Source organism: Podarcis erhardii (assembly GCF_964252035.2).
Source record: "Podarcis erhardii genome assembly, chromosome: 8".
In the NCBI taxonomy this organism is placed as follows: domain Eukaryota; kingdom Metazoa; phylum Chordata; class Lepidosauria; order Squamata; family Lacertidae; genus Podarcis; species Podarcis erhardii.
The window spans coordinates 25388356-25401731 of NC_138499.1; the positions used below are offsets into that span (position 1 = coordinate 25388356).

The 13376-nt window shown below is 44.0% G+C and overlaps 1 protein-coding gene across 1 annotated transcript in view; it reads right to left on the reverse strand.

Annotated features, from left to right (window-relative positions):
- Positions 1-318: 318 nt before the first annotated feature.
- PTDSS1 (phosphatidylserine synthase 1) overlaps positions 319-13376 on the reverse strand; it is a 34485-nt gene continuing 21427 nt past the window's right edge. Inside the window, exons 9-13 of the mRNA XM_081874342.1 lie at positions 11105-11170; positions 6339-6438; positions 5366-5434; positions 4335-4404; positions 319-748 (exon numbers count right to left, since the gene is read on the reverse strand). Of these exons, the coding sequence (XP_081730468.1) occupies positions 639-748; positions 4335-4404; positions 5366-5434; positions 6339-6438; positions 11105-11170 (415 nt within the window). The 3' untranslated portion in view covers positions 319-638. The remainder of the gene's footprint in view (positions 749-4334; positions 4405-5365; positions 5435-6338; positions 6439-11104; positions 11171-13376) is intronic.

Here is a 13376-nt window from a genome sequence, read left to right on the forward strand (position 1 = left end):
CAATGAACGTTTAGCAGGGTTACAAAATTATAAAAATGACCTGAACAAAAATCTTGAACGTATTTTCTAATACTTAGCACCCTGCTGACTGAAATATGGAACTGTTGATTTCCTGAAAAAAAATCTAACAGCACAGAAAAGCTTAGGTGTCAGATTGAGAACAAAGGCAGAGCATCTTTCAGTCAAAAAGGTTCTGTTGAAAACGAACAAGGGTGTAAAAAGCCCACAACTGAAAAACGAACAAAAAACAACAACTGGTTGCCAGTTAACTTGGAAGGCATCCACACACTACTTGAACAAAGACTATCACAGGAACCCTTCAGGAACAAGCAACTATTTTGCCTTTAAACATATTACTACGGTTTTGAGTGTCAAGTGCAGAAGATCTGAGCCAATGGATGGCAAGTGACGGCAGCGAATGATTTGCGATACACGGATGAGCTCCATGTTAACAAGGTCCAAGGACTCTGGTTGCTGAAGATGTTGTCCCCCTGTCTCCTCCGCCTATTCTCTTGTCGACCTTCAAGCAGGGAGTTCAGAACCAGGCCCAGTTTTGCTTCTTTGCTCTCAGAGGCACACTTCTGGAACAAATCTAGAAACTGATTCTCTCTCTTTCTCCTCCTCTCTTGTCTGTCTCTCTATCTCTTGCCAATTCCATTGGTTACTTTTGTTTTCGAATGGCGATTCCTCCTCCTAGATGAATGGCTCTCGCTGTTGCTCGAGTGTTTGGGCGGACTGTCTTCCGTTCCTAACAAGCAAGTCACACACACACACACACACACACACACACACACATATACAGGTGAGATGTGGTTATTTTAAAGAACATCTTTTCTTACCGGCACATGTAAATCTCTGGATTTATTAATGCATACTGAGTCATTTTAGTTGAAACCGGTATGCCATCTAGTGGCTTAACTCCCAAATTATGTCCCCCAAATTATATCACCTGTTAAAAACACCGTTTACCTACAATGTAATACAGCTGTCTCAACTCTTTCTTCAGTCTTGTTATTAAGCTAGCTAGCACATGGAAACACTAGGTGCTGGAGCAGGACTCAGGGGCAGAATAACTCTATAGACCAGTGTTTCACAAACTTTAGTATCCCAATTTTTTTGGACTTCAATTCCCATTTCCCCTGCCCACTGGTCTTGCTAGCTAGGGATGGTGGGAGTTGTAGTCCAAAAACAGGTGGAGACCCAAGTTTGGGAAGCAACGATCTATAGGTTTGCAAGGCAGAAGCTGTGGGTGAGATCCTGGTCTCTATACTCTGCTTCCCAAACCCTATGAAAATCTAGTGGGTATGCATGTGAACTCTGAGGATCCTCAAGAGTGAGGGGTAGGAGGTGAGAGCAGTGCACAACTGTAAGCAGATGGGACACTGCTGTTGGTGGGATGGGGAAGAGATACAGAGAAAGGTTGAGAAGAAAGCAAGCAGAGCAAACTCTTTACTCAGCCAACCCCCAGGAACTGCAGCGAGCTTCTTTGCAGGGGAATCAAGCAGTAGAATTCTAGCTGTGTGGTTCCACATTTATCCACAGCTGCAAAGGAAACCACACTAACAGGACACATTTATCATGCAGTTGACCGTGCCTACCTGGACCCCTGAATGGAGAAGTCTGGTCGCCATGAGGCCACAGTTTCTTTGGCCACTTCTCTTGGGTGAGAAGCGGCTGCATGGATGTCAGATCAGGACAGGGATGACAATCAGCTGGGACCTCTTTCTCAACACATGACAGCATTCAACCCGTGTGTGTTTTTTGTCACCCTGCAGTGCGTAGCATAAGGAGGTGGCCAGTTTTGAAGGCGAGACTTTCGCCTTGGGCTGCCAAAGCAGCCGATCAAACCCCAGGTTCCAAATTTAGAAGCTTTAACATTTAGAAGCTTTGGGAGAAATTCAACGCAGAGCTAAAATTGCTCAAGTGGTGAGAGCAATTTCCCCACTCCTCCCTGCACACTGTTCTGGAGATTCTTCTGACAGCCCCAAAGCCAGTTTTGGGGGGTGGGTGAAGGAGAGGAAGGGGAGCCCTGCTGCACCAGCAGAATTCCTTGAGCACGCTTCTGCAAGTGGGGGTCCGTTAGTTTAATCCAACCCTTTATTAAGATTAAATAAACCACAAAGAATGGCAAAGGAAAACAAGGAAGAAGTAGATGGTGGTGTTATAGGATAGAAATGTGTAAAAGATAAAACAACACAATTTAACACAGATGATGCTGGAAAAATTAGGGAACAAGGAAAAGGAACACTGGAGCCAAAAGTGGGAAAGGAAATAAACTCCCCAGCAAAAAACTTATCCCCAACATCCAGGCAACATGTTTAATATACCTTGGATGGGGTGTCAGAACAGTATTTGGGGCACAAATACATTTTTTTTAAATGGGGGGAGAGGGGGAGAGAGAGGGGGGGAGAAGGAGAAGGAGAAGGAAAAGGAGAAGGAAAAGGAAAAGGAAAAGGATTCTGTAGCCACTAAGCATATTCAGCCCTCACTGGGCTGCTTTTTGGAGAGCTTCTCCTCTTTAGAGTTCCATCACACCTCAAAAATATTTCTTGAACTTTTCCAAACTTTGTGGTTCCCCCAAATCTGCCCCTTTTTTGTCAGTGGTGCTACTTTAGCTGCGAGTCAGAGAACTGAGATGCCCGTTAGCATATACAATTCTGTTTTAGACCATTTTAATTCAATCCCCTTAACAACTAAACACAAGAAAGAAACATGCTGGTATGTTTCAAAAACCTACATAAAATATACAAATTATCATCATTTATTAATTTATATAACCACTTGCCAAAATGGAATATGCCACTAAAGCTGAAAAATATAAAGAAAAAAATGTTTTCAGCACTGTAATATTTTGTAAGAAAAGTTTATTTTGTTTAGAATTTTTATAGATTTCAAGAAAGTTTTTTAAAGATGGGGGAAGGAATTGCTAGGAAATTGTATTAAGAGATCATATTACAGAAAAATGTGTTTTCATATAACGTAGAAGAAACACGTGTGTATAAAAAAAAGATTACATAGAGCTTTAAAAAGTATGTTGAAAATCAGAAGGAAAAATCTGTGTTAATAAATGTTCTCTCTTTAAATGTATAAAGAAACAAGTGTTTCATTTACAATAAAATTTCAATTCATGACAAAGAACAACTGCTATATAAAGTGCAGGCTATTAAAATGCTTAACAGTAATTTTGTTTCATCCTCCACTCCATAGTGACATAAGGACGGAGGGGCCTAGATGCAAGGAACCAGACAAATGGATCTGCATGCCAAAGAGGGCTTGAACTTGGGTTTCTCAAATGGCAGCCCTACCCTGTAGCATCCCAACTCACAAAATGGGATGAGGACGCATTTCTTCAAAGAAGAAAGACAAACTTCCATTGGGCATGAACGTTGGAGAGCATCTGAAGAAGCTCCTTCGATCCCAGCCAATTTAACAATACAGCTGGGATGGGGATCGTGTGAGCCCTCAGAGGACTACAACTTTCATTGTCCCTCACCGTGGACCACAATGGCTGGAGCCGTCCAACCACAAGTGGAGCGCCACAGGTACTCCATCCCTCTGATTCAGAAGAGAGAGCAAGCCTCAATGCATAAGCAGGCGTTAAGAGATCAATGCAGACTCAAGGCAAGTGTGATGTTCCCTTTGTTCATCTATTCTCTTTCAAGCCACCAGCGTGAATTATTTCTAATGTTAAACACAAGGCCATCGTTCGCGATCCTTTGCCTGCGTGTCTTTGAGGTGGCTTATAAGTGCCGGCGTTAGTATAAGGGCGGACGCCCTCAGAGCATCTCAGGCACGTGACCCCTCCCTCGCTGCCACAGTCATGAGTGGCGCCATGGTGATGAGGCCTGTGGTGAAGCCTCCCATCACAGCTCCTTGGCCCTTGTAGGCTGGAAAGGCCACCTACTTACCCTAGAACCAGGGAGAAGGCTACAAAAAGCACTGAGTGCCCCAGAATCTTCAGTGCCCTAGAACTAAGTGCCCTGGAATCTTAAGGCCTGCGAAGCCCAGTTGCTGCTTCACACCACTTGGGGTGCCCATTTTCCTAGGCATCATCTTTATTGTGTACTGGCATGCTGCTGAAAGGTGGTCTATTAAACTAAATCTATCTATCTATCTATCTATCTATCTATCTATCTATCTATCTATCTATCTAAGGGCCATTAAAAAACCAACTTGGGAATTCAGCCAAGAAAGCTGCTGAAAAGGAAACGATTAGGGTGGGTGGGGAGGGAGATGTCTGTATGTCTGTGTGTGAGAGAGAGTGGACACCCACACCCATATATCTCCAAGGACTATTTGGCTGGGACAGAATGTACCATACAAACCACCAGTACCTCTAGTAAACTTAGAGTTAAGCCAGGAAGCATCTGGGATGTATGAGCTGTCTTCACTTTCTGACAGCGTCTGTGGAGACAAAGAGGATCATCGTGGGGTTTCCACCTTTGCAATCATCTACGCTTATTGCCTCCAAACTCTATTAAACGTGCTTTCTGAAAACTGCAGAGATGACTGGTCAAACACTATACACGGTGCATTTTCCTCGCGCCTTCTTCCTAACGTATACAGGTCTAACAGCTAGGAGGGGAGAGAAAAAGGCTTAATCATGTCCCCTGTGCTTTGTTATGTAACCCAAACCTCCTCCTGCTGCTTGGCATTCCCATCTGCCCTTCCGCCCAGGTGTAATGACAATTTTAAAAATTGCTTTTCCAGCTGTAAGACTGGAATGATAGGGATGACTACACAGTAGGGAGTTAGTTGGGTCTGACTTCTGCTTAAGCAATGCAAGTCTTCCTGCAAAGAGCGGGCTTCTTAAATTTATGCATGAACAAATGCCATGTTTTTCCCCATTTACATGGTCTCAATACCAAGTCAGCAGGCATATGATAAAAGGGATCATTTCCATCCTTTTTGGTAACAGAGCACCCACATCTATGTGGCGTAGGATTTACTGAGGTGCATAAAATCATGAGGTAAGAGCACCCGTTTAGTGAGGAGGGAAGGTGTTGCAAAATCAAGTTACTATTCAGTAATAAGACTGGCTAGATCTACAATTCAGAGCTCAAGAACCCTGCTGCATCAAGCCAAAAGGACCACTGAGTTCAGCATCCTGAGTCCACTGGACCAAAAGCCTTCTAAAGACTGAAGGACTCTTTCAATCTGCAGAAGGCAAAATCTGGACCCAACCTATTAGAAATAACCAAAATCAATGCTCTTATAATAAAATGCTTTTTGGGGGGTGATTTCTTCTCTATGTCCAAGAACGGACCTTAGAATCTTGACACCTTACCCTCACCAAGCTTCGGCAAAATCATGGCTTCCACACAAGCATCTTTCAAAATGTGCCTTGTGCCCAATTAAGCATTACCTTTTCTCGCTGTCCGTAGTGGTCCGCATACCAAACCATTCCATATAAACAAAGGAAAGTAGTAACAGCCTACAACATTGGGAAAAGGAATGAAAAGGAGGGAGAAGAGTCAAAACCTACCAGCTTCTACATTAATTCCTTTATTATTTCAGGGCATTGCACCCCATCTTTCAACAAGTTGCCTCAGGATGACTTATAATGCATCATTGGAGGTGGCCAATGTTGATGAACACTGAGCCTCTCTTCCTAGTGTATACATAGTACCTATTTATATTACAAACAATTTTATTTTACACTACCACTATGAACAGGGAGGGCTATCACCCAATTAAAAAAAAAACAAACCAAAACACAACTATGTCTATGAATTTTAGGGTTGAATTCTACACCGGAGGCCTGTTGCTTAAGAGGCGATAGCAAATATTAGGAATCTCTGGCCTGTGAGGTAAAGGAGGAACTTCTCCAGGCCTCCCTGGCTGGCCTTTGGGACTCTCCTCAAGCGACACACCTCTCCCCAGTCCTGCTTTGTACACCACCCTTCAGTGTTTTGGCCTGGCTGGAATATGTACTCTAATCTGTGAATGCTTTTTTTCTTGTCTGGATGGAGGATAGAAAGGATAGAGCTTACTGGGTAATGGTAAAATTCACATTGAATGCTCTGTCCATTTTTCCTCTGGCCCCACACACCATTGGCGTTGGGAAAAAAATCCATCCCAGGCTATAGAATTTGGCAGAAGCTTCACTACGCCAGCAGAGCAGCAGCCGGGGATAGATTTCTTGGTGGAATAATCCGCTACTTCAATTATTATTTTTAAGCAATTCGTCTAGGTTATACATTGCAGCCCTGGTCACAAAGCTGTGATAATGGGTAGATTGTGGCTTACATTTAGCCAATGACCAAAGAGACATGACAACTAATATGGTTGCCGTACCAAAGAGGAAGACCTAAGGAGCAAAATAAAGAGCCACTTACCACACAAAGGAGCCAAAACACAACATATAATATCTGTGTTTTGGAGAAGAGGTCTTGACCAAATTTGATGCACACAATAGCTTCCAGGAAACCAATAACTCTGAGGGAATGACAAAAGAAGTACAGGCTGTTTTTAATTTAAGAGCATGTTTTGATATCTTCAGTGGTGGCCAGGAGTGTTTGCATGATTTTGTGAGCTAGTTTATAAATTGCTCTCATGTTATGGGGGGCTAAATAAGCTTTGAGGACCATCCATAAAATAGCTCACTTTTGAAAGCCTTTAAAATCCTCTACCTTGGGTCAGGCTCCGTCCCCCTTTAACAAAAACTCCTTCCATTTTTTGTTAACAACTTTGCTCTCCTTAATAAACAACCCCTTAGAGCATTTTTATATCTTTGTCAGAGCTGCTTTGTAATGCAAATGTAAAAAATGTACATGGGCTAGAATGGTAATTTGCATTACATGTGCCTCCATTTCTGTATTATCAGCAGGCGGGTGGCAACATAAATAGTATGTTGTGGATGTGTGAACATGCCATGAGAGAAGAGACTAGATTCTGTCAAGTCAATAAAAGTGGTATCTGGTGGCATCACAGTTCAGTGGTAGAGCACATGCTATGCATGCAGGGAGTCCTAGGTTTAATTCCTAGTATGCCCCATTATATGGGACGTGGGTGGCACTGTGGTCTAAACCACAGAGCCTAGGACTTGCTGATCAGAAGGTCAGTGGTTCGAATCCCCGCGACGGGGTGAGCTCCCATTGCTTGGTCCCTGCTCCTGCCCACCTAGCAGTTCGAAAGCATGTCGAAGTGCAAGTAGATAAATAGGTACCGCTCCGGCAGGAAGGTAAAGGGCGTTTCCGTGCGCTGCTCTGGTTCGCCAGAAGCGGCTTAGTCATGCTGGCCACATGACCCGGAAGCTGTCTGCGGACAAATGCCGGGTCCCTCGGCCTATAGAGATGAGCGCCGCAACCCCAGAGTCGTCTGCGACTGGACCTAACGGTCAAGGGTCCCTTTACCTTTACCTTTTATCCCCCATTATAATAGGGATGGAGAACCTGTGGCTCCAGTTAGCGCTGCCACTGGTCTGGGGGATGGAAGAACTCCAGGTATAGGGCAGTATATAAATTCAATAAATAAACAAATAAACACTTCAACAACTTTTGGAGGACCACAGATTCCCTACCCGTTTTAATTTTTTAAAAGAATGAACAAGTTTCTAATTCTCATGTTTATGATGATTTCAAAAGCCAGAGGGGTATCTGAATAAAGTTTCTAGCGATGGAGGTCTTGTACAGATCCTTGCTTCTATCTGTGATGATCTAGTACAAGTGGCAGAATAAAATTATGCAAAACAGGAGAAATTTGCATGATTATATGGGTTTCAAAATCCAGGTTTTCTTAATGAAGAATTTAAATTATGGAATTTCATTTCTTTCTCTCTCTCTCTCTTCCTTTTTTAAGCATACTGCGTGCACACATGCATACTGGCCATTATTTCTCTTAGAGCTTTCTTTTTCTTCCTTAAGTGTATTTTACAAGGATTTAACTGTATGAGCAAGTTCATCTAACTTACGGTTTAAGATTACGCTTAAGGAAGGGAGCCTAATCCTTCTGGCAAGACACTAAGCAGCTTTCGCCAGATAGATGAAAATTCAGTTTACCACATTAAAAAAACAAAACCCCAGTGAGATGCCAGTAAGTTGTCTGTTACATTAACTGTCTCTGATTATATTTATTTGTGTCTTGAGCTCCTTGAACCAAGAGACGATCTGAACTGATGCAGGATTAAAATCCAACTCCCTGCCTCTGCTTCGTAACAGAGAGGATCAGGCAATCAAAGAGCTATGGCCAAGAGAAAAAATGGGAACTCTAGTCCCATTTACTTCTACTAAGCATTGCGCAAGTATTTACGGGTGCATCTTACTTGTGCATCTTTATGTTTTCGGAAATTCAACAGCCATTATTTAGAAATAAGACAGACCTTTTAATTCAGACCTTTCTTACATTCTCTTTCCTCTTGTCTGGTTTTTTTTAAAAAACCTTTGCCAATTGTTTTCATTCCCTCCCCTCCCTTTGTTGTCTTCCTCACACCAATGCCAAAATTTAGACCTTTGGGATAGGTCTAACCTTCTGTTATCATATCAAGGGGCACATACAGTGAAGGTGTTAAAGTAAAAAAGAAATGGGTGGAAGACTTGCCCCAAAATCCATGTGCCAAGTTATTTCTTCCACTTCTCTAAAAGTTATGGCTGTAATCCTTATAGACTACCTGAAGGTCCCACTGAATTCAACAGAACTCTGAGAATACAACTACAGCAATATACTATCAGGCTCCATTCAAAGCATTCTAAAATGACAACAAAGCAAACCTTAGTCTAGATATACTACAGTCTATCTTCCAGCTTAGAAATGAGTGAGCTGGCCCAAACTAATCAGGGAATACTGCCAAGGAAAAGCAAGTTATGTAGCACAGGTGGTTCTCAGCTCTGAGCTCTGAATTTGTCTAAGGCGCTTGCAGCAGAATGGATGTTTCCTGAATTTGACTTAGTCGCACCTTGCTTCAGTCCCCTGCGTGTTAGCTGTATGCAGTCTGGATTACTGTAACACACTTTACAGTCATACCTCGGGTTTTAGACGCTTGAGGTTGCGTTTTTTCAGGTTATGGACCCACCGAAACCCCGAAGTACAGGAATGGGTTACTTCCGGGTTTGGGGGGTTGCGCATGCGCAGAAGCACTGAATCGCAACCCACGCGCGTGCAGATGCGCCGCTGTGGGTTGTGAATGCTGCGGTTGCAAACGTGCATCCTGCACAGATCACGTTCGCAACACAAGCTTCCACTGTATGTGGGGCTTTACCCGGTCTGGAAGTTTCAAACGGTGCAACATGCAGCAGCAAAAACAATTCGAGGGGCTGGATGCTTCAATTTCACCTATGTTGCACTAGTAACTTTGGCTGCCTATGTATTTCCAGGTCCAATGTAATAGCTCTTAATACCCCAGAGTCTGGGGCCAATAAAGACTTTTCTGTTCCGGTCAGCGTTTGGATGATTTTTTATTTTGGTGCTGTGTTTTAATAACTGTTTTATCTACTGCTCTGATTTTGGCTGTGTTTCTTTCATGTGATTTTAGTAATATGGTTTTCGTTATTATGTTGGACTGCGTTGGAAAGGTAATGACCCTAAAAAGGTGGTTTAAATAGCTATTTAAGTAAAATAAATAAATAAACAGAAGAGAATTTTATGTCTCCACTCTGAGAGCCCACTAAACTTTGTAGAAGGCAACCCCTGCCTCCCCTTTTCTGTTTAATTTTAATGCCAGTGGTGTTGTTCAACAAATAGTACTTAGGAAAGCAGGCTTCATCATCTTCTTTGCCAAAAGTGGAGCAAAATTACGAATGAGACTTGGAGGATGGATCTGGCATGAAGTAAGTGATGACATGGGAATGTTCCTAGGCATGGCCAAGTCAACTGATTAAATTAGCCCGTTTAAATTTGCCAAGGGCACAAAGCAGCAGTTTAGAAGTCCCTCAGGGCCTATTAGCTCAGCGTGACCTTCTTAACAAGGGCAGACTATGCTGATCTGAACGCTGCTATTTTTGTAACCTCATGAGCTGAAAACCTTCCTTTGAAAGGCTTGGATGTTCTACACCAATTTGCTTCCTTTTCTCTTATGTTGTGTGCAGGAGAGAAAACAATCGGTTCCAGAGGATCACAGAAAGCTGGAAATAGCCTAGGGGTTGTCTAGTTCATACCAAACCAGATTTCTTCACATGCCAATATGCTCCGCCTCATCCCCCCCCCCCAGAATTCATGTTACAGAGTGCCACAAACAGAACCAACCGAGTCTGTGTGCACACTGTCCATTTAAGGCACATTTAAAGCACAGGACTTCCTCCATAGAATTCTGGGAACTGTAGTTTCTTAAGGGTGCTGGGAATGCTCAGCTCTGTTAGGGCTTTGGGAATTTTAATATCTATAGAGCTTTGAGAGAGACTGCCTCCTCCCCCCCCCCCCCCCGTTACGTTATGTTTTTATATTAACTAAGGTAAAGGTAAAGGGACCCCTGACCATTAGGTCCAGTCGTGACCGACTCTGGGGTTGCGGCGCTCATCTCGCTTTATTGGCCAAGGGAGCCGGCGTACAGCTTCCGGGTCATGTGGCCAGCATGACTAAGCCGCTTCTGGCGAACCAGAGCAGCGCACGGAAACGCCGTTTACCTTCCCGCTGGAGTGGTACCTATTTGTCTACTTGCACTTTGACGTGCTAGGTGGGCAGGAGCAGGGACTGAGCAATGCGAGCTCACCCCGTCACGGGGATTCGAACCGCTGACCTTCTGATCGGCAAGTCCTAGGCTCTGTGGTTTAACCCACAGCGCCACCAGCGTCCCATTATTGAAATATTACTAAAATGCTAGCATGAATGGCCAGGGTTCCTGGTCCCCGGGACAGCCTCTACATGTTTAGCAGCCTTCCTCTCTGCATTCGTGTCCCCCCAAATGTGGCTGATGTGCTGGCAGAGCTGCCAAGGGATGCAGCTGTGGGGCAGCAACTTGGATGAAGTCAAGCAGGCTTCGTCGGTGCCAGGATAGGAATCTACCTTCCATCCCTATATCTGCCACCCTGAGTTACACAGAGAGCAAATAAGAACAACAAATAAATACCCCCCACGGAGCGTGTAATTAAAAGCTTTCGGGATGCAAAGTTGTTCGTTTCATTGAGTCAACACTACAACAGTCTCAATGTTTTCAACTGCAACAAAAACTTACCCAAACACCCAGCACTGGGTCCCTACCCTTTTGCACTGTGTGTCTGTGAGATAAGCATAGTATTGCCTGGAAGTAAAAACAGAGGAGAAAATTTCAATGAAACAGATAGTTGCACATGTAGGTTATAGTTAGCAAAAACAAGAGGGAGGGGGCTGATATTCAATTTTTGGAGAAAGCAGCTCAATTACTTGGAACACGGTAAAGGTTCAGCCATATTCGAGAACTACCTCAAACTTCTCTACTGCTATCTTGGAGATCAAGTAAATGCGACAACTGTAAACCAATGACTGAAACTTGGTCAGCTATAAAGAGGGATATACAACTGAGGATGAGAAAGGGGGCAGAAAAGTCAGCTAGCATGTCAGTGGAATGTCTGTTTGCCTGAATGAAGCCACACAAAGGAGCACAAAGCAGCCACAGCCCTAAGCTTAGATTGACATGTCTGCATTTTCTGCCAACTGTCTCTATTTTAATATTGTAAGTTGTTTCTCCTACTTTTTTCCTTTTGAAATTGAGCTCCTGTGAGATTTGACTGAGGAAACAAGGAATCAGAGTTTAGAAATTAAGAAGCGATTCAGGACAGAAATCTTTTGAGCAATGGGAACTAAGACTTGTAATCCTTTGCACCTTTACCCAGAGTAAGCCCCACTGAATAAAAATGTGTTTTACTTCCAACAAAAAAATGCACTGCATGGAAATCTGTTGAATGGGAAACAGAATTGTGTTAAAAGCTTTTCAGGCTTGTAGCCAGGGGGGCGAGGAATTATTGAACATCTGGAATATACATTTGCCTAACACACTTGCTGTCATTTCACCTGCTGTTTTACAGGTGATTTTACATTCCCTGACATGCTTGTTGTTATTTAATTGTATTAGTGTCTAAGTGAGCAATTGGGTGGAATGCCCTATGCCCTTTTTGGACATACCAAGCCAGGTTTCCCCAACCAAATGCTCTCTAGGGATTTTGGACTACAAGTGCCATCACTTCTGACCACTGCCTATTCTGACAGGCTGATGGAACTCATAGTCCAATCCCTGAGAGAGTACCGGGTTGAGGAAGGTTGCCCTAAACCTTAACAGCAGTGAATCTGGGGCTTATGTGCTCTCCGCTTCTCCTTTGGCAAAGCTGTGAGAAGGAGATCAAAAGCACTGCTTCTTGTTTCCAGACTCTGGTTAGTTTGAGCTATGGCTTTTTTCAAACAAGTCAAGATCAAGTTTGTGATTCAAGGACCCGCCACCCGCTTGGGGATAAGAAAGACACATGGACACAGTATATTAGGTTAATGGGCTAAAAAAAGGCCACAACTTTATTGATTACAGCATGTGAGAGGTATTGGCTTAGGCATTGGATAAAACAACAGAGCATGACTCCACCCCCTCAGGGAGGGGTGAGTCTATCAAGGGTTAACCACCAGTAGGGGGAGTCTGTTGATGCAAATACAACCGAAAGCTCCCCCTGTTGCCAGCGGGGGTCCTGCCATGGCCCTAGCCACCAGCAAGGGCGTCAGACAGGATCTACGACCACCGGATTCCTTTACCGGAATACCCATAAAGTGGAGGGGTAGGTGATGGCCACACCCTGCCCTCCAATACACAAACATATTCCAATGCCTAACCGCCAATACCTAAAAGTTGTGACGATTTTCTACGAGGTAGGTGAAAAACCAAGTGGCTAGTGCCAAGGGGCCAGTTGGATAAAAATTCCTACCAGGCCCCTTGGTCAACTAAGGCAACCAACCATAGGTCCATAGCAATGTCAAGAACCAAGCAGTGAACTAAAGGGAGGGAGGGTGGGTGATCTGACGAAAACCAGCAGCGGAATGAAAGGGAAGTGCTGCTGTGGCCACGTTTGAGTGGCAAAACCCCACCCCCAAGCCTCCACCTGGTTGGTTGGCTACCTGGGGGCATGGGGCGGCAGCCAGGCCAGCTGGGCAGGGGGCTGCAATGCCCCCTGCCAACGTGGGAAACGGCTCCTGCTCACAACTCCTCCCCTCTGTAAGGAGGAGATGCTTTTTCAAACAAGTCAAGATCAAACAGTGGCTTGTTTTAAGCTAAGCAGAGTTCCCTGGTTTGGACATAATGGAACACCCTGGTTAGTTTAAAAGCAGAGGCAGATGTTTCCAATCTCTCTCATTCGGGAGGGAAGACATGAACACGAGGCTTCTTGCTGCTCATGTGTGTAACACCAAATTATGGATTCGCTTTACGTCCAAACCAGTTTTTTTTAATCTCCAAAAGTAAGTGGGCTGGAGCAAAGGCAAGGAACCTGTGA